Source organism: Pocillopora verrucosa, chromosome 7 (assembly GCF_036669915.1).
Source record: "Pocillopora verrucosa isolate sample1 chromosome 7, ASM3666991v2, whole genome shotgun sequence".
Classification (NCBI taxonomy): Eukaryota; Metazoa; Cnidaria; class Anthozoa; order Scleractinia; family Pocilloporidae; genus Pocillopora; species Pocillopora verrucosa.
In genome coordinates this window covers 15,123,513-15,148,397 of record NC_089318.1, presented here as the reverse complement: position 1 = coordinate 15,148,397, position 24,885 = coordinate 15,123,513, and the positions used below count along the sequence as shown (strand labels likewise).

Below are 24,885 nucleotides of genomic sequence, written 5' to 3'. Positions count from 1 at the left end.
AAAGTAGAACAAAAAGTTTCTCAGAGCGTCATAAAATTCTCTTTAGTACAGCAACCAACCAACCAATAGCATAGAAACAGTGAAAAAAAATTTAGTCTTTTGATTGGACTCTTGAGCGCGGGAAAAAAAACCATAAAAATTTAAATGTATGGAATTTAGAACGCCATCAGTTCAAGCCACTCCCCTAAACCTCGTACGGGTAAAGGTAGATTTTTGAGGAATCTTTCGATTGAGTTTCAAAAGTAATCTGGGATCTGGGATTGTTTTGGGTCGGAATTCCCTTTGCGATTTTCAAAAATGACACGTACACCATCGTCTCAGCCAACCCTATTCAAAACTAAACCTATTCACGAGTCGGTCGCATTTTCCCGCGTTTCCGGTAGTTTTATTTTTTTCTTTGCGTCCTCTGATTAACTCTCGTGAATTCCTTTGATTCTCTTTTGCGAAAACTCAGAGCAGTCGAAATCCATGTTCTCTTTGTGCTTTAGTGATACCCTGATGCTGGAGCCAATTATTTTGCCGGACTGCGGGCACACGTTCTGCAAAACGTGTATTAGTAGGGTGCAGCAAAACCCAACTACCAGCCATTGCCCCCTTTGTAAAAAGCCTTTATGGAGCTCCACACAACTGAAGACAAACTTCACCCTCAAAAAGCTTGTGGAGAAGATCGAGGTAAAATGTACAGCGTGCAACGAGAGGGGGAGCATCGAAGTGGTAGCACGGCACACCTGCCCCGATGCCCTCATATCCTGTTCGAATAGGGGCTGCCAGCGCAGTATTAAAAGAAAGGATGAGCCGACCCATAAGGAGGAATGTCTCTACGCAGTCATCTCATGTGAACAATGCCACCAGAATACCACCGTGGCCAACAAGGAACTTCATCTTGAAAAGACTTGCATAAGGGGAGAAATCCGTTGCCCTCTAAAATGCAGGAAGCGTCCGAGAAGGTGTGGTCACAAAGCGTTGTACATTATTATTTCAAACTTAAAATGAAATTCTCTTTACTTACGTAAAAGAAAGCATCTGGTGTGGGTATGCAGTTTCTTATATTAGGTCTTTTATATTTGATTTTTTAAGCCCATGTAGACCATACTAGCATGTAAGACTTTTAAAATTGTCACTGAGTTCAAGGTTTTCTTCATCTTTCCCAAGTGTACTCAAAGCTTACTGTAAATAATTTTTATAGAAATATCATCTTTAAATATATAAATCTCGTGAACTTTGGAAAGCTTCCCTTCAATTTGCTCCTCCGTCCAAGATTAAAATTGATCCAAAATTAGCCCCAAAAATTTACTTTGCGACTCAAACGCAGTGTTATTGGGAAAATATCCGTGACTTGGCTTGTCTTATTATAATCCTTGTCACTTTCAAGAATCAACAGCAAATAATGAAATAAACAAATACAAAATATGAGTTGAGCTGAACAGATGCGAGTTCTTTTCCTCATTAGTAGATACATTCATGTAGCTTTAACCTTTTGTTTACTCTTAGGATGAAGTTGCAAACCCATCTGCTTGTCTGCGAGGAGAGGCAGCGACAATGTAGAGTCAATGGATGCCATTTTGCTGGGAATTTTAAGGAGATGGAGCAACATAACAAGGAGCAAGCAGAAAAGCACGTGTCACTGCTGACAGAGATGGGTGAAAAGCTCTTAGACGTATTACTTAAAAAGGTAAGGCTGACCGAGGCCAATGCTCCTTAATGTTTTCCCCTTCCGATCTTTAATTGTTACTTAATAGCTAGTGTGCACGCCGCTGCGTGTCCACAGATTTTTTAACAGTTCTACAAAACTTTGAACAGATTTCTGCTTTAAAAATCATCAGTCGAGACTGAAAAAGTTGACTGAGTAGATGGTCCTCTTGTTTCATTTAGAATACGATCTCACAAGGATGATATAAAAATATACTATTTGAGGCAGATTTGGGGATGAAGTGCGGGGGAGGGGGTCGAACATTTTTTAAAAGCTGTTCAGCTTACAATAATCCCCCAGTGAATTTTCCTTTCACTTTACTCATTATGACGCTGATTTAATTTCCAACACAACAGGACACGAATGACTTGACCAAGACAAAAATGGCACTCGGAGGTTTCTGTTGGTCCATCTTTAACTTCAAACAAATGGCAGCAGATATGCTACAAGCCGGAAACACTGCAGAACCTATGGCCAGCGGAGTTTACGAATTTGAAGAGTGTAGTTGGAGGATGCTGCTGTACGTACGTCGCACAAAGTGCAAGTTATTCTTGCAGTTGCACCGAGCCGTTCATCCTGTACGAGCTTCATTCAGGTAAATCATATCACCCCCTTGATTACGGATTGGTTACTCTTGCTAAACCCTATACCTATAAGGTTAACCTGTACAAGCTATCAACCTTCTACAAAATGAATCGGCTGAATCAAAATAAACGTATGTTGTCGAAAGCACGTTCGAAACCGATAAGTTTGTTCGCTTGTCTGTACTCAAACTTTATAAACGTATGTTGTCGATAGCACGTTCAAAACTGAAGGTGTTGTTCAACAACATTTCGTTCGTATCTCGTAGTGTAAAGGCAAACTATTTCATCCAAACACAAGTCGAAATGTTGGAAATGTAATGATCATTTTTCTCACCATTTAAACCCAAGGCGATGTGCGAAAATATGTTAATTTGAGGTGAGACTAAATTCAAACAAACAAACAAACAAATGTTGTGTTAATTAACGATCCTCCAATCAAATTCCTTGCTTTCTTCGAAGTGAAAATTTGGATCCTAGGGGTGTGTATAAAAGGAAAGTAAAGCCGTACCTACAAGTACATTAGAAAACTCATGGCGCTGCCCTTCCTGCCGGAGGCCGAGATTACGCCGATGTTTCAGCGGCTCAGAGACCGCGCCACTACCACTGCTCTGGAAGCACTTGCCTTGTACGTAGAGGAGAACTGGATTACCAGCACAATGTGGCCTCAATCCTGTTGGTCTGTCTTCATGCTGCCGATCCGCACTAACAGCGACATAGAGGCGTGGCACCACGGTCTTAACAGTAGAGCCAACAACAGAGTCCACTTGCCATTCTACCTGCTGGTGGAGCTGCTACACCAGGAGGCCAGACTTGTCTCCATTCAGATAAGGCTAGTGTCAGACGGGAAGCTGTCCAGGATTCAGCGGAAGAAGTACCGGCTGCTTCAATCTAAAATCTTCAAGCACTGGGAACTCAAACTCTGCAGTTACCTGAACGGCCCGGCGACCAGAACCTGAAGCAGAACCTGGAACATCAAAAAACGGCTCTTTTAGGAGCCACCGCGCCCTGGTTGCGTCTTTAGGACGTTCCAGGTCGCTCTTTTAGGAGTCGCCACATCTGCAAAAGTCATGATCAACATATGAGCTGCTCTTCTAGATTTAATTTTCAATAAAGTTTGTTGTTATTTTGCAGCGGGGAAACTGGGTAATATAATTCGACCGAATATTGAATAAGTTCCCTTGACAACATCACAGACGTCCAAATTTGCATACAGATAAGTAAACAAACTCGTGAGTCGATTCGTTCGAACTTATAACATCACAGACGTCGAAATTTTCATACAAATAAGCAAACAAACTCAGGAATCGATTGGTTCGAACTGTTAACTCTCTCTGGGAAACAACTGTAGTTGCCTTAGGAAAGCTTCAGTCCATCGAAGTTTACAATTTCTCGCACCGACTTGACAATTTCTCGCATCTAGTTTTAATACAACTGCTATCGAGTTTCATTTCATCACTCATTTCTTCCCATGAAGTTTCATTTTCTCTCAAGTAAGTTTTTATTCCTCGCATCGAGTTTTGGAATTTCTCCTCGCTTATGTGCAAAAGACAAACACGATACGTTTCGATGTCAATGAGTTAGAAACGGAACACATCTAACACGTCGCTGAAGGTCATAATTTAAATACAGACAAGCGCACAAACGTATTGGCCGATTTAAATTGTGCTCGTTCGAACATCCTACTCTCCTCGACTACTTTATTCTAGTTTATCTCTTTATTGGTGGTTGGTGGCGAGAAGACTTCGCTTCTCGGTGGCGAGTACGTTGGTGGCAAGATCGTTCCTTGGTGGCGAGTTCGCTGGTGGTGAGTCTCCCTGGTGGCGAGGTAACCGGCAACCCCGCGTCCATGTTGTGATCTTTAACTAAAAACCGCTTTGTTAAATCCGGGCAAAAGAAAAATAAAAAGCAAGTGCGAAGAGCTAACCAACTGAACCTGTGAATTCAAATTAAACAAACGTATCAGACAGAGCACAGTTAACTTTGACCCAGACTTTAATTGCCAAAAAAAGACAAATTTTAAAGACCGAAGTCTGTCACAAATGAAGATATGTTAATTTTTAAGGTAAGGTGGACTTAAAATTTTGTCATGTTCAGACAAAAATCCGACCTGGTCTCACCTATTGCGGAATAGGAAATTTTGTCTTGCAGATACGAAAGTCTACAGGACGCACTCTACTGAGAATAAAAAAATATAATTTTCTTTCAATGTATCGGACATTTTATTTCAGTATCGTTCATTATGAGCAGATAAAAATTATGAAAATGTCACAGATACTCCATTTGCTGTTCATTTTCATTTCATTTCCCTTAATTTCTTTCAAGTTTTGATTTTTTTTTCGAGGGGAATTTGATGTAAATAAGAGCAGTGAAGGTTTATTGAAATACATGTCGTTGTACAGAGTGAAGAGATATCATGTTTTAAAATTTTTATTAAAATAAAAACTTATTTCGCAGGTTATAAATGGTGTCTGATGATTTAGGATTCTAAGAGGACTGGGGTTACAATTCTTTGAAAACTTGTTTGATGTGTTATTGCATGGGAAAAGTTTATTACAATTATAAATTTGTAAGTATACATATTGGCAATACTTTTACTGAGATGACAAAAAGCTACAGCTGCGCGAAAGGAGCTTTCAATAACGATATTTACATTTTAAATGATGTTCAACAGCAAAATCAAACACATACGAACTTCTTCATACATTATTTACCGATTAATTATTTTCATCTCGCCCACTTAACATTTACTAACCCAGAAAACAATCAAATTTTACTATATGGCCGGCATATTTAAAGACAAGATTTTTATAAGTGCGATATGCATTAAAAAAAAACAAAAATTGCATCTTTTAATAGCCATCTACACAAAGGTAACAATCTTTTTTGTTATGAGACAAACATTAGATCCATGATAACAATTATATGTGGAGGTAAGAATGTCAAATTCGCTAATGTATTTATTGTCATTGTGAAGGTTGGTCAGGGAATAGTTAGGGATGGTGAGGGAGCATGAACCCATCCACTTCAACCTTCACGCATGGAGTGCAGTTAGAGATGAAAGAGGGGATTTTACAATACTTGGCTAGCTGTTGGGAGGATGGTTGAGGAGGGGAGGGGAAGGAGTTTTACTGTAAGCCAAAGGAATGGGACTAAGGAAAGGAAGTGGTGGGGAAGTATTGAATACAGTTATCTTTACCAGACAGATTCTTGAATCTTAATTTGTATCCATCAGCTTCCTTAATCACTTAACCTTAAACAACAGCTCTTGGTTGCTTTGTGGTTTACAACCTAAATTTTGCGATGCTTCATACCTTACTGTATTCAAATAGGTACATTTTCCAAAAAAGCAAAAGTGAATGCCGAAAGCACCAAAAAGAAATCCAGCCCTTCACTCGTAAAATCACTTCACTCCTCACAACCCCTCACTCATTCAATCCGAACCACATATGGTAGATATGGTTTCTCACGCTGATGCTCGAAATTTTTAATATAAAACGATGAAATCGTACTGAATATGCGAAACTAAGAACTATTCACAACAGATGTCTTGTTTCCTTTATTTATCAACCATGCATTGTTCCTAGAAATAAACGTAGTGGCTGACGTGAATCAGGAATTAATGGAGTTCTGAAAAATCAGATGGAAGTTCAAGGCATTGATTTGATGCTGAAGTAGAATACATTAGGTGTTTAATATGATAGCAATTAAACTTAACGATGCAATAAATGGTAGGTCTTTTCGTTAAGATTTCTGTACTTTGCATGCTTTCTTAACAGTGTATCAACCTCTAAAAGTTCTAGTAAGTCAACAAGTGTCGGTACAAGCACCTCAACATCAGCTTCCACAAGTGTGTCCACTTCGACCTCAGCAACTGTGAGCACTCCAACGACATCAGTTTCAAAGACATATTCCAGTGCAAGCACAAGTACCTGAACATCCGTATCCACTAGTGTGTCTACTTCAACCTCAACTAGTGTGAGCACTCCAACAACGTCAGTTTCCAAAACTCTTTCAAGTGCAAGCACAACTATCTCAACTTCAGTGTCGACAAGTGTGTCTATTTCAACCTCAAAGTCTGTATCAACGTCGACTTCATTGAGTTTGAGTAGGTCAACAAGTGTATCAACGTCAGTTAGCACCAGCACAACCAAGTCAACATCAGTTAGTGTCAGTACTCCAACAACCACAGTTTTCTCGACATATTCCAGTGCCAGCACTAGCACCTCAACGTCAATTAGCACCACTTCAACTTCAACAAGTTTAAGCACACCCACTACATCCCTCATAATTCCACCATTCTGAATACCCGCTAAATTCCGCGTTTATGCCTTTTTATTGTTCGCTTCGACATCAAAATGTATTAAACCTGGCTCAGTGTCATTGATCGAAACTAAATTTCACTGAGGAAACTCCAATTTCGACCAAATTTTAACTTTCATATGATTCATTGAAGTCTCGACGCTTTGAAGACCTCAATATATGGATAAAAACTTCGCTTTCGCCATTCAACAAATAGGTTTTAATTCTGACTCAACAAAACCCTGCGGAATGTGTACAATTCCACACTTTCATTCAGTGGCGTGGTTTTCAGGGTGACTTTAGGTACACTTGAAAAGTGATTAAGCGCAGAGACGAAGTAACGTGCTGTATGAGAAACGTGCGAAAAAGGTGTAACTGACGAAGAAAAACGCTAACAAACCTCACAAAAAAACACTAACGAGGAGGTATATAATTAGCAAGCGCTTAGATCTTATAGGATTTGTCTAATTTTTATTTCTATATTTTTATTGAGGGCTGGGTATTTTAAGTGGTACTCCTAACATTTGCGAATCATGGAAATGAAAAATAGTTACACGTTCAGTGACCAGGATTTGCTTTAAACAGATGTAATTCAAGACCTTACAGTTATGATCATATTTCCGTTGTTGTTTTTTCAGTGACGTAACCCCCCTTTCAGTGATGTGAAATTTGCACGCTCTTATTTCGCGCTATATGCAAATATAGTTCCTTTGTTTCTGCTTTTTTGCTTTCACATTCAATCTTCTTCGTTATCTTGTGAGGTTGGGTTACGCTACGTAACGTTGATGAGCTTCGTTTGCCGCGTCATTGTAGCGGTAAGTTTCGTTTTCCTTCTTCGGGTACTTATCGTTCTGTGTTTTTGCTTTTCGCCGAGTTTTTGTGGCTGGTATTTCTCTATTTCTTAGTGAGTCAAGTACAATGCTCCGAAATGAAAAAAACCGTAGTTTCGTGCTTCGTATCTCGATAAAGCATGCTAACACATTGATCCATTATTGTCAAATTTATCGCTCCATGTTGATAAAATAATTTTCGGGTTCTGAGCTCATGCTCGCGGTTCATGTCATTAGTTCATGCTTACAGTTCAGACTCGAATTTTAAGCTCTTTGTTCATGTTCTGACTTTTAGTTCAGTTTCTCTGTTGAGGCTCCCAGTTTCAGAGCGGTTGACGGTTGACGTTTATCAGGAAGATGTATTTCTGTGCGTTAAAATTAAGCTTAAGTTTTTCTTTGTTTTCATTATAAGTAATGAATCATGTCCGGATCTCTTCAGTATTTCTCTAGCGAAAGGAAGTGGTGTGTTTTGAATGAATTACCGGTAATCGGCTCCCCGTGTTTGTGCAAAGACTTCGAAAGAAGGCGAAAACTCCCGACATGATTCAAACGTGTTTTTGGTTATGATCTTATCGAATGGTACGCAATGCCGTGTACACAAGCGAGTTATTAACGAAGTTTGCTATTTTTCAGTGAGACAGTTTTAATTTGAATATGAAATTATTTCCAAACTGTCGCTTACATAGGTGAAAATCAATCAAAACGACTATAAACCAGGAATTTTTGGAAACCTTGAGACAAGTTCACCATTTTAAAGATTCTTCCAGGCCAAAAAAATTTTTTTTAGCAAGCTGCTAAAATCGAGAGATTCGAAACGCATGGAAAGACTTTGAAACCGTTTGTGAAGGCTGACGGTAAAAATTTATTCATTTTGACGGCTGCCGGTTACATGGTATTAATAGCCCCATTTAAGGCTCTTGACTAAGTCTCTCAGTTAAGGCTATCAGTTTGCGCTCTCAGTTAATTTTCTCAGCTCATGCTCGCAATTCATGTTTTCATGTTAGTTTAGGCTCTCAGCTCGGGCTCTCTGTTCAGACTCTCCGTTCAGGCTCTCCGTTCAGGCTCTCCGTTCAGGCTCTCTGTTCAGGCTCTCTGTTCAGGCTCTCTGTTCAGGCTCTCTGTTCAGGCTCTCTGTTCAGGCTCTCTGTTCAGGCTCTCTGTTCAAGCTCTCTGTTCAGGCTCTCAGTTCATGCTCCGAGGTCATGCTCCGAGGTCATGCTCCGAGATCATGCTCCGAGGTCATGCTCCGAGGTCATGCTTCGAGTTTCTGTTCTGGGTTTCTGTTCCCGGTTCTTGTTCAGGGTTCATGATCCGAGTTTCTGTTTCGAGTTTCTGTTCCGAGTTTCTGTTCCGAGTTTCTGTTCCGAGTTTCTGTTCCGAGTTTCTGTTCCGAGTTTCTGTTCCGAGTTCATGTTCCGAGTTCATGTTCTGAGTTCATGTTCCGAGTTCACGTTCCGATTTGTGTTTTGCGTTCATGTTTCATCCATAACCTTCGAAAAAAAGAAGCGCTTGTTCATTCAAAAAAGAAAAAAAAAGCAAATAAGAAGAGCTTTCCAGCTAAACCTGTCAATTCAAATGAAACGAACGCATCAGGCTGAGCGCAATGAACTTTGACGCAGACTCGCCACACTTTTATTGACTTTTATTGAAAAAAAGCAAATTTCAAAGACTGTATTCTATCACAAATGTAGATCTGTTATTCATTAAGTTCAGGCGGACTTTAAACTTTGTCGTGTCCACACCAAAATCTAAGCTGGCTTCATCTATTGCTGCATATTCAATTTTGTTATACAGATATGGCGGTCTACAGGATATCACTCACCACCAGTTTATTAGTCAGAAATAGACCGATCAAAATTACAAAAAATGTCACAAATACACCTTTTGCTATTCATTCCCCTCAGTCGTATCACTCATTGGTTAAATTCATGAAGGAGAATATAATAATAATAATAATAATAATAATAAAGGTTCATTGAAATACATGTCGATGCACAGAGTAAAATAATGACTTGTTTACAATTAAAAAAAAACTTGTTTCACGGATAACATATGTTTTCATAAAGATTCTCAGAGGACTGGGGTTACAATTCCTTGGAAAATTGTTTTGGTAAAATTTATTTATATGTGTTAATCATTAGAAAAAAGGATATTACAATCTTTATTTTTGTAAGTATATATTTTTAACTGAGACGAAAGAAAGCTACAATTGCGTGAATGGAGCGTTCAATGACGATATTTACATTTCAAACGATATTAAAGAGCAGAATTGCACGAACAATAGCTCCTTCAGACATTCATTTGCTGAAAAATTATTTTCATTTCGCCCGAATAACATTCATCAACGTAGAAGACAACCAAACTCTACTTAATGGCAAACAAAAAGGTAACAATCTTGTTGTGACGAGATGCACATATTTAGATCCATGATACCATTAATATGGGGAGGCGAGAATCTCAAACTCGCTGATAGGGTTATGCTACAGTTACCTCAATCTTGATTGGGACGTGTCAATCCGCTATGTTCTGATACTCTGACGTTAATCAGCTGACGTTTTCACCTGAAGTTCGAGTTATAAGGATAATTTTTAGCCAATTGAAGGAAAAATAAGTTTGAGTTGACGGGGAGCCCGAGTTGACCGATTTGGAGTCAACTGATAATAGATGGTAGAGAAAATTGGGTCAACCCCAAAGGAAATCAGATTTTGTTTGATTTAACCAGGTTTGAGTTTTTAGAGGGTTACTACGTTTTTGGTGCATTGTACTTCAAGATGAAGCGTTCATTAACTTTAATAAGTTACTAAAGGCAGGTGAGACACTTCTGCATGTCATTTGATGCGAAAATAATTATGGCCAGACGATCCACAGACCAGGTCAGATCCAAGCAGCACCCCAGCTTTTAGGCCACCATTGCCGAGCGAAGACCTGGTACGTTGACATTACCTGCAAACCTTGCCGCACTCCATTTACGCAACTTTTCTTTCTAAATGCATTTGTAAAAAGAAGTGAATTGGCCAAGCAAGTTACCTGCCTCTTCATGTTCATGACCGTGAAGAAGTACCGAAACTTCCATGAGGTGGTAGAATATCAGAGAATTAACTTTCGAATGCTATTTAATTATAAATGTGTTTTTAGTAAAAATGACCATCATATGCAGAAAATTTGATTTTCCTTAAATATGAGTTTGACACTTTTTTCTCCTTTTTGTAGGACCTTCGAGCAGTTCTTGATCTACTCTCTTCTTCACCACCAGTTGGGTTGGTGGTGTTAGATTTTAAAGCAGGCTGCGGTCAGTTTTGCAGCATTTAATGCCTGACTAAGCGCTTCAAGGATGTCTGTTCCACTGGACTCAAGCAGTGTGGAGGATGGTACGTTAGTATTCTGGTTACATGGTTACATGCGCTCACTGTTAGCTTTAGTGCCAGTATAGATGGGGCGCATGGTAGAAGTAAAACTACTATAAATGCGTTCACAAATTACTTCTAGTCTCATAATATTGCTGAGTTTTTTTAAAATTTATGTCAGTATCTTGCGCACTTTTAGATGTTATTGTATTTGATTATTACGTTAGTCTTGCGCTCACGTTTAAGATTCTCTCTCTTTCTCTTGTTTCGTTGGTCTTTCGCGCACTTTTATTGTCTTTCATTAGTTTGTTACGTTAGTACCTGGCGCACTTTAAATAATTTACTGACTCAATAAGCACAGTTTTTCGCTCACTTTTAACATTATCTTTAAGTTGACTGAATGGTTTGTCTTTGGCCCACTTTTAGGATTCTTCTTCTGTTTCGAAGTTACATTAGTGTCTAGCACATCTTTAAGGATTGTCTTAGATTCGATTGCTAGGTTTTTTTAAAATTTTCTGTTACTTGTGGTTGTTCACGATTTTATCTCACTCAATTTTTGGGGTTCTCTTCAAATCCATTGATTGGTTGATATGTAGGAGACATTTAAGATTCTCTTTCAATCGATTGTTACGCAAGTATTTCGCACACTTTTAGAATTATCTTTTATTTGATTGTTACATTAGTATCTGGTGCTGTTCGTGCATTCCATTTTTCCATTTCATTGGATTGAAACTCTAAGAATTGCACTCTAAGGATTTTTAAGAATCATTAATATACCGACAAAAACTTCAGAGAGGGGTTCTGCGATAAAATGGCTTTCAGGACACTCGGCATGATTTAAACTTGTACTTGATTTTGATCTTATCAAATAGCAAATTGTCAACGAAGTTTTAAAAATTCTTCAAAATCTAAAGCGGCTAAAATAAAGATATATGACAGACCTTCAAATCTTTTGACGACTATTACAAAGCTGCATTTGTGACGGGTGACGGTTAAATTCCAATGAGAACCACATTTAAGGCCCTTGAATCAAGCTCGCAATACAAACTCTCGTTTTAGGCTTTCAGTTTGTACTCTAAATTAATTGTTTCAGTTCATGCTCGCAGTTCATGCTTTCAGTTCATGTTCTAATTTCAGGGTATCAATTTAGGGTTTCAATTCAAGCTCTCAGTTCAGGCTCTCAGTTCAGGCTCTCAGTTCAGGCTCTCAGTTCAGGCTCTCAGTTCAGGCTCTCTGTTCAGGCTCTCTGTTCAGGCTCTCTGTTCAGGCTCTCTGTTCAGGCTCTCTGTTCAGGCTCTCTGTTCAGGCTCTCTGTTCAGGCTCTCTGTTCAGGCTCTCTGTTCAGGCTCTCTGTTCAGGCTCTCTGTTCAGGCTCTCTGTTCAGGCTCTCTGTTCAGGCTCTCTGTTCAGGCTCTCTGTTCAGGCTCTCTGTTCAGGCTCTCTGTTCAGGCTCTCTGTTCAGGCTCTCTGTTCAGGCTCTCTGTTCAGGCTCTCTGTTCAGGCTCTCTGTTCAGGCTCTCTGTTCAGGCTCTCTGTTCAGGCTCTCTGTTCAGGCTCTCTGTTCAGGCTCTCTGTTCAGGCTCTCTGTTCAGGCTCTCTGTTCAGGCTCTCAGTTCAGGCTCTCTGTTCAGGCTCTCTGTTCAGGCTCTCAGTTCAAGCTCTCTGTTCAGGCTCTCAGTTCATGGTCCGAATTCATAGTCTGAGTTCATGTTCCGAATTCATGTTCTGAGTTGATGTTCTGAGTTGATGTTCTGAGTTCGTGTTCCGAGTTCATGTTCCGAGTTGAGGTTCTGAGTTTATGTTACGAGTGTACGTTCCGCGTCCATGTTCTGACTTTAACTAAAAACCGCTTTGTTAAATCCGGGCAAAAGAAAAATAAAAAGCAAGTGCGAAGAGCTAACCAACTGAACCTGTGAATTCAAATGAAACAAACGTATCAGACAGAGCACAGTTAACTTTGACCCAGACTTTAATTGCCAAAAAAAAGACAAATTTAAAAGACCTAAGTCTGTTAAAAATGAAGATATGTTAATTTTTAAGGTGAGGTGGACTTAAAATTTTGTCATGTTCAGACGAAAATCCGACCTGGTCTCACCTATCGCGGAATAGGAAATTTTGTCTTACAGATATTAAGGTCTACAGGACACACTCTATTGAGAATAGAAAAATATAATTTTCTTTCAATGTATCGGACATTTTATTTCAGTATCGTTCATCATGAGCAGAAAAAAATTGTGAAAATGTCACAAATACTCCCTTTGCTGTTCATTTTAATTTTCATTTCATTGCCCTTTATTTCTTTCAATTCTTGATTTTTTTTCGAGGAGAATTTGATGTAATTAAGAGCAGTGAAGGTTCATTGAAATACATGTCGTTGCACAGAGTGAATAGATACCATGTTTTAAAATTTTTATTAAAATAAAAACTTATTTCGCAGATTATAAATGGTGTCTGATGACTAGGGATTCTAAGAGGACTGGGGTTACAATTCCTTGAAAACTTGTTTGATGTGTTATTGCATGGGAAAAGTTTATTACAATTATAAATTTGTAACTATACATATCGGCAATACTTTTACTGAGATGACAAAAAGCTACATTTGCGCGAAAGGAGCTTTCAATAACGATATTTACATTTCAAATTATGTTAAACAGCAAAATCACACACATACGAACTTCTTCAGAATTTTTTACTGATTAATTATTTTCATCTCGCCCACATAACATTTACTAATCCAGAAAACAATCAAAATTTACTATATGGCAGGCATATTTAAAGACAAGATTTTTATTAGCGCGATATGCATTAAAAAAAAAAACAAAAATTGCATCTTTTTATAGCCATCTCCACAAAGGTAACAATCTTTTTTGTTATGAGACAAACATTAGATCCATGATACCATTCATATGTGGAGGTAAGAATGTCAAATTCTCTAATGTATTTATGCTTCAGTTGTCTCTCTCTTGTTTGGGACGTGCTAGTCCGCTATGTTCTGATAGTCGACATTAATCGACCGACGTTTTCACGAAAAGTTCAAGTTATGTTTGTAATTTTTAGCCAAATGAAAGCAAATTTAGTTTGAGTTGACGGGGAGTTCGAGTAAACAAACTTCGAGTCAGTTGATAATAGATGCTGGAGAAAATGGGGCCAAATCTAGGGGAAATCGTATTTCGTTTGGGTAACCGAGTTTAAGTTATTAGCGAGGTAGTAACTTTCTTGTGCATGTTACGTCACGACAGCTGCGCTCATTAACTTTAATAAGTTACTAAAGGCAGGTGAGACACTTCTGCTCGTCATTTGGTGCGAAATATGGCCAGACGATCCACAGACCTTGGTTTCGAACTGGACCAGGAGTATATACCTCTTAATTTTCCGCAGGCTGACTTCCACGTCAGATCCAAGCAGCACCTCAGCTTCTGGGCTACTTTGCCGTGCTACGACCTGGTACGTTGACGTTACCTATAAACTTTGCCGCATTCCATTTACGCAGCTCTTGTTCATAAATGTATTTGTTAAAAGAAGTGAACTGGCCAAGCAAGTTTACTTCCTGTTCATATTCATGACTGGAGGGAAATATCTAAATTTCCGTGAGGTGGTAGAAGATCCGAGAATTAACTTTCGAACGCTATTTAATTAGAAATGTTATATTAAGTAAGAATGACCATCAAATACAGAAAATCTCATTTTCATGAAATATGAGTTTGTCAATTTTTCTCCTTTTTGTAGGAACTTCGAGCAGTTCCTTCTCTAATCTCTTCTTCACCACCGGTTTGGAAGGCGGTGTTGGACTTTTTCATCAGTCCCTGTGGTCGGCTTACCGGCATTTAATGCATGACGAAGCAATTCAAGGTTGTCAGTTTCACTGGACGCAAGCAATGTGGAAGATGGTACGTTTGTATTCTGATTCCATTTATTTCTTGGATTAATATTTACAGGATTTCGTGCGTCCTCTGTTAGCTTTAGTGGTGGTTTAGTTGGTTGGCATGTTAGTTAGAAGTAAAACTATTACCTAAGCGTTTACAAATTAATCAATGTCTAATCATATCGGTAATTTTTTTAAATTTACTGTTACAGAAGAAATAAATTTACAGTATTTCACAGGGAATAGAAGTATATAGTTATATTTGGACTCGCTAAGGTTATAACATGTTAGTATCTCGCGTACCTTAAGGATTATCTTACATTCGGTTATTACGTTTGTATCTCGCGCACTTTTGAGATTCTCTTCTTTTGGGTTGTTACGTCAGATTCGCGTGCATTTTTGGGATTGTTTTAGATTCGATTGAAAATGATTTGATCATGACGTAAGTATGTGGCATACTTTTAGGATTCTCTTTTATTGGATTGCTACGGTAGTATCACGTACTCTTTAAGGATTTTCTTTCTTTCAATTTTTTCATTTGTATCACTCGCACTTTTAAAACTCTCTTTCATTAGATTGTTACTTTAGTGTATCACTTTAAATGTTGTCTTTGGTAGGATTGATGCTCCATTTCGCGCGGACTTTTAGAATCCTCTTTCGTAGGTCTGTTACGGTAGTACGTGGCACACTTTAAGGAATTTGCTTCATTAAGTTATTATGATAGTTTCACGTTACGATAGATTGCCGTTTACGTTAGTATCTCGCGCACTTTTAAAATTCTCTTTCATTGAATTGTTACGTTAATATCTTGCGCACTGTAGATTTTCTTTCACCTGATTGTTATTTTAGTCTTTTGCGCACGTTTAAGATATTCTTTCATCGGCCTACTACATTAGTCTTTCGCCCACTTTTACTATTGTCTTTCATCGGCTTGTCACGTTGGTACCTGGCGCACTTTAGATCATTTTCTTTCGTATGATTGGTACATCAGTTTTTCTCACACTTTCAATATTAACTCTTAATTGATTGGTAGGTTAGTGTTTTGTGCACTTTTAGGATGCTTCATCTTTCGAAGTTACCAGTGTTTATTTATAGGATTATTTTAGATTCGATTGCTACGTTAGTATCTTGCGCACTTTAAGGCTTCCCTTTAAATCGATTGTTACGCTGGAGACTTTTAAGATTCTCCTTCATTCGATTGCTACGTTTGTATCTTGGGCATTTTTCAGTTTCTCTTCCGATTGTACGCGATTGTTATTTCGCACACTTTAAGGCCTCTCTTGCGATCCATAGATTAGTTGATGTTTTGGGGACTATTAGGAACCTCTTTCATTCGATTTGAACGTTAGTATCTCGCAAACATTAAGGATTCTCTTTTCATTCGATTGTTCTCTTAGTGTCAGGCATACATTTAGGATTCATTTTCAAAGACGAAAACTCCCGAAGAAGAGTTTTGCGGAAAAAAATTGCTTTTAACGAATTTCAGGACACTAAACATGATTCAAACGTGTTTTTGGTTGTGATCATGTGGAATGATACCCAATGGCGTGCACACAAGCAAGTGATTTATGAAGTTAGCTATTTTTCAATGAAACAGTAGTAATTTGAATATGATATTTTTAAACAGTCGCTTATATAAGGGAAAGCTAGGCATTTTTTGGATACCTTGGCACTAGTTTAGCATTTCACAGATTCTTTCAGATCGAAAACTGTCGTTTGTAGCAAGCTGCCAGAATGGAGAGATTCGAAAGACCCTCAAACCGTTTTTGACGTGTAATATCGAGCTGCACTTGTGAAGAATGACGGTAAAAATTATATTCATTTTGACGGCTGACGGTTACGAAACTCCATTTAAGGCTCTCGACTCAGGCTCTCATTTCAGGCTTTCAGTTTGTGCTGTCAGTTAATTCTGTGTCATTTCATACTTTCAGTTCATGTTCTAAGTTTAGACTCTCAGTTCAGGCTCTCAGTTCAGGCTCTCAGTTCAGGCTCTCAGTTCAGGCTCTCAGTTCAGGCTCTCAGTTCAGGCTCTCAGTTCAGGCTCTCAGTTCAGGCTCTCAGTTCAGGCTCTCAGTTCAGGCTCTCAGTTCAGGCTCTCAGTTCAGGTTCTCAGTTTAGGCTCTCAGTTCAGGCTCTCAGCTCAGGCTCTGAGTTCATGTTCTGAGTTCATGTTCTGAGTTCATGTTCTGAGTTCATGTTCTGAGTTCATCTTCTGAGTTCATCTTATGAGTTCCTGTTCCGAGTTCCTGTTCCGAGTTCCTGTTCCGAGTTCCTGTTCCGAGTTCCTGTTCCCAGTTCCTGTTCCCAGTTCCTGTTCCGAGTTCCTGTTCCCAGTTCCTGTTCCCAGTTCCTGTTCCCAGTTCCTGTTCCCAGTTCCTGTTCCCAGTTCCTGTTCCCAGTTCCTGTTCCGAGTTCCTGTTCCGAGTTCATGTTCCGAGTTCCCGTTACAAGTTCTCGTTCCGCGTTCATGTTCTGAGTTAATGTTTCATTCATAAACTTGGACTAAAAAACCACTTTGTTAAATCCGGGCAAAGAAAAAAAAGCAAGCGGGAAGAGGTAACCAACCAAACCTGTCGATTCAAATTAAACAAACGTATTAGGCTGAGCACAATAATAAACAAAGTTAAACAAATTTAAAAGACCGAAACTGAAGTCTGTCACAAATGAAGATCTGTTAATTATGAAGGTTAGACGGACCTAAAATTTTGTCGTGTTCAGACAAAAATCCAAGCTGGTCTCACCTATCGCTGGATAGAAAATTGTGTCATGCGGATATGAAGGTCTGCCAAGCACACACCTTTGTGGGAAAAAAAAAATTTTCTCTCAACGTATCAGAAATTTTATTTAAGGATCGGCCATTATGAGCGATGAATTACCACTGGTTATCAGTATATCTCTCAGATATAGGGCCCGATAAAAATTATGAAAATATCATAAATACTCCTTTTGCTTTCATTCGCATTAATTTTAATTTCCCTTTTTGATTTTTTTTGTATCAAGGGGGAATTGGATGTAAATGAAAGTAGTCAAGACTCGTTGAAATACATGTCATTTTGCGGAGTGAAGAAATACCAAGTTTTAAAATTTAGAAAAAAAACCCAATTTCGCAGGTGATAAATGGTGCCTGAGATTCTAAGAGAACTGGGGTTACAATTCCTTGAAAACTTGTTTAATGCGTTATTACATGGGAAAAGTTTATTACTATAAAAATTTTTATGTAGACATACTACCTATACTTTTACTGAGATGAAAAAAAGTTACAATTTCGCGAAATAACTATCAACAGCAGAATCACACAATTACGAGCTCCTTCAGAATTTTTTTTTATCGATAAACTATTCTCATCTCGTCCAAACAATGTTTATTAACGTAGAAGACAATCAAAGTCAAATAAATGGTTAGCATATTTAAAGAGAAGACTTTTATTAACGTGATTTACAAACAATCGATTGCATCTTTAAACAACCATCTCCATAGAGGAAACAATCCACGTTCACTTGTGGAGGTAAGAATCTCAAATTGGCTGATGGAGTTATGCTTTAGTTACCTCACTTTACTGATTATGATGTGTCAGTCAACCATCTCCTGAAACATCGACATCAATCGACTGACTGATATTTTCAGCTAAACTTGGAGGGATAAGAGTAAATTAGAGCCAAGTGAAAGTAAAATTAGTTTGAGTTGACGGGGATTTCGAGTTAACCGACTCGGAATCAGCTGGTAATAGATGATAAGGAAAGTGGGGTCAAATCCAAAGGACATCGGATTCTGTAATTTTTGTAATTTTATGATTTTCGGATTTTCTTTTGGTGCATTTTACTTCACGATAAATGCGTTCATTAACTTTAATAAGTTACTAAAGGCAGGTGAGACACTTCTGCATGTCAGACGATCCACAGACCTTGGTTTCGAACTGGACCAGGAGTACATACCACTAAATTTTCTGCAGGCTACATCCAGGTCAGATCCAAGCAGCACCTCGGCTTCTGGGCTACTTTGCCGTGCTACGACCTGGTACGTTTACGTTACCTTTAAACCTTGCCGCATTCCATTTACGCAGCTCTTGTTCATAAATGCATTTGTTAAAAGAAGTGAACTGGCCAAGCAAGTTTACTTCCTGTTCATATTCATGATTGGAGAAAAATATCGTAATTTCCGTGAGGTGGTAGAAGATCCGAGAATCTTTCGAATGCTATTTAATTATAAGTGTTATATTAAGTAAGAATGACCATCAAATGCAGAAAATCTCATTTTCCTTAAATATGAGTTTGTCGATTTTTCTCCTTTTTGTAGGAACTTCGAGCAGTTCCTTCTCTACTCTCTTCTTCCGGCCACCGGTTTGGAAGGTGGTGTTAGATTTTTAAAGCAGGCTGTGGTCAGTTTTTCAACATTTAATGCCTGACGTAGCCCTTCAAGGATGACAGTTTCATTAGACGCAAGCATTGTGGAGGATGGTACGTTAGTATTCTAATTACATTTATTTCTTGGAGCAATATTTAAAGGTTTTCAAGCGCCAACTGCTAGATTTAGGGCTAGTCTAGGTGGGTCACATGTTAGAAGTAAAACTAGTATAAGATCGTTAATAATTTACATATACTCTAATTATGTTCTTAATTTTTTTTCTAATTTTACAATATACAGGGAATAGAAGTACAAGGTTATCTTAGGATTCACTAAGGTTTTGACATGATGTTTTACCTTCTATGTCGCGCACTCTTTAGTATTGCCTTCATTCACTTGTTACGGTAGGATCTCGCGCACTTGAAAAATTATCTTTCATTGGATTGTTACGTCGTTATCTCGCGCACTTTAAGATTATCTTTTATTGATATCTATGGTAATATCACGTGCACTTTAAGGATTCCATTTTATTCGATTTTTACATTAGTATCTCGCGCACTTTTAGAACTCTCTTTCATTGAATTGTTACGTTGGTGTCTCGTGCTCTTCGAATATTCTCTTTCATAGGGTTATTTGGTTCGTATCTCGCGCTTTTCTAGAATTCTCTTCCATAAGTTAGTTGCGTTAGTACCTGGCAGACTTTTAGGCTTATCTCCCGATCAATTGATTTGTTGAGTGTTAAAGACCTTTAAGATTCTCTATTGTTACGTTGCAATCTCGCATTCTGATAGGATTCTTTTTCATTCGTGTTTTACATTAGTTTATAATATGAACTGCTGTGTTTTAGTTTATAATGTGAACTACGGTGTTTTTCAAGAGTCTCCAGCCTTGAGAAAAGCCGTGACAACGCACGTGAAAAAATACGATACTTTTTTTACGTGTGTTTGATATTGTCAATCAGCTGCTTACACGTCACTTGCCTCTCGCGTCGGTCAGGTTGACAAATAAACGGCATAGTCTTCACCTTTCTCAATCCAAGGTGGTTGGTCGGAATTTTTTCCGATGATGGTTGCCAAAACATCAAAAAATTTGTCTCTTTTACGGACAGTGACGGTCGAACTTTCCTAGAAGGGGAAGAAAACCGAAATACGAAAAGAGAAACCGAAAGTTACCTATTCAATGGCCGTGGTAATGGCATTTCTTGCGGCTGAATTTTGTACGTTATAAGTTGCGCCCATTGTTTGTTTTTGTAATGATTCGACGCATGTTTTCATCTTGAGCTCGAGTGCGCCAACTCATTTTATGATTTTATCGGGGATTATCGATCCTTTTATTTTCATTAAGTAACAAAGTCGACTGTTCTCGCGAGTACATGGCTATTGTGTTTGTATGATTAATAAAATAATACATGCTTGCTCGTGGATATGAAATTTCTTTTCTCGTGTTCAATTCGACATCTCACTCGTGATCTATTGAGTTAAACACACGAAGAGAAATTCCATATCTACGCGCGCTTTTGTATGTATTACGCACATCTTTAGAATTATCTTTCGTTCGATTGTTACATTAGTAGCACGGGTACTTTTAGGATTCTTTTTCATTCGATTGTTACGCTAGCATCTCGCGCATTTTAAGCTACTCCTTCATTCGAAAGTTACTTTGGTGTCTCGCACATTCTTAAGCCTCATGCACTATTATTGACTATCATTGACTATCATGGATGTTTTTTCATATTCATATTCCACATGATAGTTCAGGATAGTTCTTGTAGTTTTAACGAGTGAATGATAGCGAATGATGGTTTTTCAGTCGGCAGCATTGCCAAAAAACGAGCTCAAACCGAAATGGTAAATTGACTGAAATAAAATTTCTCAGAATGTCTCCTGATTCTTTCTAATCATCTCCTAGTAGGCTTCAGTATCTTCAACTTGCAACTTTTTTGGCTAATTTCAAATGCCACCGAAATTGCTGACCTCAGCGCGCGCAAGGAGTGTCTTACATTCGATTGTTACGTCAGTTTCTGGCGCACTTTTAGGATTTACTTGTAATCGATTGTTGCGTTGATATCTTGGGTATTTTATGATTTTCTTTCCTTCGATCGTTACGTTGGTATCTCGTGCTGCTCTTGCATTCCATTTCATTCGATCATATGCTAGTCTTTCCTGCACTTTAAGGATCTGAAGCATAGATCAAGTATAAAGACGCTGTGATCTCGTGGGAATCATTAATATAGCGGCGAAAACTCTTGATTTTATGATAAAAAATAGTTTTGGCGGCTTTCAGGACAATTGACATGATTCAAATGTCTTTTTGGTTGTGATATTGTCGAAGAGTAGAAATTAGCTATTTTTGCAGTAACAAGGTATTGATTCGAATATTAAAACATTTTCAAACTGTTGCTTAGATGAACGAACATCAATAAAAATGACCGTAAACTGAAAATGTTTCGAAACATAGAGACAGTTCATGTTTTCAGTTCACGCTCTTGGTTCAGGTTCTCGGTTCAGGCTCTCGGTTCAGGCTCTCGCTTCAGGCTCTCGGTTCAGACTCTCGGTTCAGGCTCTCGGTTCAGGCTCTCGGTTCAGGCTCTCGGTTCAGGCTCTCGGTTCAGGCTCTCGGTTCAGGCTCTCGGTTCACGTTCCGAGTTCACGTTCCGAGTTCACGTTCCGAGTTCACGTTCCGAGTTCACGTTCCGAGTTCACGTTCCGAGTTCACGTTCCGAGTTCACGTTCCGAGTTCACGTTCCGAGTTCACGTTCCGAGTTCACGTTCCGAGTTCACGTTCCGAGTTCACGTTCCGAGTTCACGTTCCGAGTTCACGTTCCGAGTTCATGTTCCGAGTTCATGTTCCGAGTTCATGTTCCGAGTTCATGTTCCGAGTTATCTTCTGTGTTTAAGTAAAAAACAAGTATCGGGCTGAGCACAATAAACTATGACGCAGACTGGACACACTTAGAGCTGTGACTTTTATCGCAAACAAGCAGATTGAAAAGATCGAAGTCTGTCACAAATGTAGATCTGTTAATTAATAGGGCCAGACAGAGTTGTAATTTTGTCAATTTTGTTATACAAAAATCTGAGCTGGTCTTACTCATCCCTGAGGAGCAAATTGGGCCAGACAGATATGGGGGTCTGCAGGGTGCTCTCCTGGTAAGCACACAATATGGATCATTGTAAAATCACAATGGGATCGTTGACGGTTGATCTGTATCTGAAAAAATAAGAAGTTACATCTAAGTACTCAGTCGTTATGAGCAGATAATTTTATCGCTGAGCACCTGTAAATCACTCAGATATAGTCCGATAAAAATTATGAAAATGTCACAAATACATCTTTATGCTGTTCATTCACAACTGATATTCCTTCACTTTTGTCAATTATTGATTTGATTCATCAGAGATTAATACATGAACGCGCGTGGATATGAAGTTTCTCTATTTTGCTTGTCATATAAACACAATACTGGCGAGAAAAGTCAACTTTATAAACGAATGAAATAAAAGGATCGACAATCCTCCCCCAAAAAATCATGAAGTGTGTTGGCGCTAGGACTCAAGATGAAAAAATGCGTCGAATTATTAAAAAAAACGAACAATGGGCGTAGTTTTGAAGGGCAGAAAAACTTGCAAAATCTCAGCTTTGACTTGGTCCTTACCGACAGCAGAAATCTTTCAGGTACACGGCCAAAATCGGCCTGTAGCAAATATTCTGACAGTCGATTTTCGATCTCAGCGAAGAGAAATGCCATTACCACAGCCACTGAATACGTAACTTTCGGTTTTTCTTTTCTTAATTTCGTTTTCTTCCCTGTCTAGAAAAGTTTTAAACGTCACTGTCCGTAAGCGATACGGAATTTTAAATTGTTTTAGCCGCCATAATCCAAGAAATTCTGACAAATGACCTTGGATTGAGAACGGGTAACTTTGAGCTATGTGAAAGTAAAATTAGTTTGAGTTGACGGGGAGTTCGCATTAATGGACTTCGGGTCAGGCGATAATAAATGATCGAGAAAATGGGATCCAATCCAAGGGACATCGGATTTTGTAATTTTTATAATTTGTGATTTTTGAGTAACCGATCTGAGGTTATTTGCGGGGTAGTACCTTTTTTGTGCATGTTACGTCACGATAACTGCATTCATTAACTTTAACAAGTTACTAAAGGCAGGCGAAACTCTTCATTTGGTGCGAAAATATGGTACGGTCCATAGACCTTGGTTTCGAACTGGACCAGGAATACATACCACTAAATTTTCTGCAGGCTGACATCCACGTCAGATCCAAGTAGTACCTCAGCTTCTTGGCCAACTTTTCCCAGCGACGACCTGGTACGCTGACGTTACCTTTAAACCTTGCCGCCTTCCATTTACACAGCTTTTCTTCATAAATGCATTTTTAAAAAGAAGTAAACTAACCAAGCAAGTTTCCTTCCAAGGACTGCTTGTCAAAGGCGCATGCTCATCCAGCGCAAATGATGACAGATTGTTATAGTGGTCAAGATTAACGGTAAGAGTTTAAGTTAGATTGTACTCTTATGGACGACGGCAATGTATTTTTTTGACCACATGTTCTCATTTATATTTAAACACTAACCAACTTTCGTGTAATACAAGGCGGCTGTTATGAAAAAAGTCTAGCCAGAGTGCCATTACTTGTTCGACGTAGTTATGTGTACTTTTTCTTTTCCTAGAATGGTGTGCTCGCCTGGAAGAGAGAAAGAAAACGTTCTCAAGTTGAAGTAGAAAAGGGATAGCAGAGGGAAAGATGTAGGGCGGTAACCTTTCAGAAATAAAGAAATGGGTTGACATTAATGGTAAAGTTTACATAAAGTTTTTACTATTTTATTTAGCAGTTATACCACAAGTACAAAACACTATAGAAAGTGACTCACTTGTAGCAAGTGTCTCCTGAAGTGAATATCAATCACTATTGTTCTAATATCAGTTGATGTTTTCTTGTATCCTCTCTTTAACTGAGCCGATACTGGCAGCTTCACCAAAGCTGTAAGTCTTGTGCGGAGAAGGATTGTTTGTATGTTGTGATTAAGATAGAAACAAGTCATTTAAAAACTGCGGTAATGCAAAAATTGGACCGAATCTGACTATACAAAGTCAATGGCTTATGTACACCGAGTGCCAATTGCTTTTTTTTTAAATATGGGCAATGTGAAGTTATTTGCTAGTATTTCTGCAAAAAGAATGCGCTAGTTATACGCTTGTGAAACAGTGTGGAGCTTTTCCTTGTATCGGCAATGTATTTAGGCCGGGATGGCCTAATATCCCCAAAGTTAGCCACGCAACTAAGTCGGTGGCAACACAAGAAACCTTCTTCCGGCAAACTCGTGGGTGTTAAGTGGTTAATAAAGTTTTAGCCAGCAGTGCCGCTGCCTCATTTAGTCGAGTTTATATTACAAGCTTGCGATTGTTTATTTGACTGGCCACGTTTGATATAAAAATTAAAGTTAACTTTACATTACACAAAAAATAGAAGGTGTATTGCTATAATTTTTTCAGGGAATGTCGGTTTTATTGTGGTAATTTAAGATTAAAAAGTAGCATTGTCGAAGCTCGTGATTGTTAAAAAAGATTTTTCCTATTATATATTGGCTTTTTAAGCTCATCAGCATACATGACAAAAATAGGTTGGTCAGAATTCTAGTCACCGAGACGTCTTCGTTTTACGTTTATGTTGTTTCCAAAGATATCCCCAGCCATATCCCAGAAGATTTATAGTTTGCAACTCTTCATTACCACATCTTAAAATGAAATAGCTTTCACTAAAAGGCTGCATGTGTTATGTACATTCTTGTACCTACCATCTAAATGTGCCTAGTGATATTCCAATTAAAAACATTGTTATTCAGGATAATTACCTGTGGGAGTTCAACATGACGTTGATAAGTGGTGTGGTGCAGAATGTTGAAGAAGACTTGGAAG

General features: G+C 38.5%; 1 protein-coding gene across 1 annotated transcript; it reads left to right on the top strand.

The window, feature by feature from the left end:
* The first annotated feature begins 498 nt into the window (after positions 1-498).
* On the top strand, positions 499-4,754 carry LOC136282551 (TNF receptor-associated factor 5-like). Its single transcript, XM_066170208.1, has 5 exons — positions 499-947; positions 1,492-1,672; positions 2,047-2,285; positions 3,981-4,078; positions 4,729-4,754. Exons 1-5 carry the CDS (start codon positions 499-501, stop codon positions 4,752-4,754), a joined length of 993 nt encoding a protein of 330 aa, XP_066026305.1.
* Positions 4,755-24,885: the final 20,131 nt, after the last annotated feature.

Excerpts from the sequence above, each read along its gene's own strand:
- LOC136282551 (XM_066170208.1), top strand. The coding sequence starts at position 499 with ATGCTGGAGCCAATTATTTTGCCGGACTGCGGGCACACGTTCTGCAAA. Across the intron at positions 2,286-3,980 it reads CCTGTACGAGCTTCATTCAG|TTTATCTCTTTATTGGTGGT; the intron begins GTAAATCATATC and ends ACTTTATTCTAG. Across the intron at positions 4,079-4,728 it reads TGGTGGCGAGTTCGCTGGTG|GTTATAAATGGTGTCTGATG; the intron begins GTGAGTCTCCCT and ends CTTATTTCGCAG.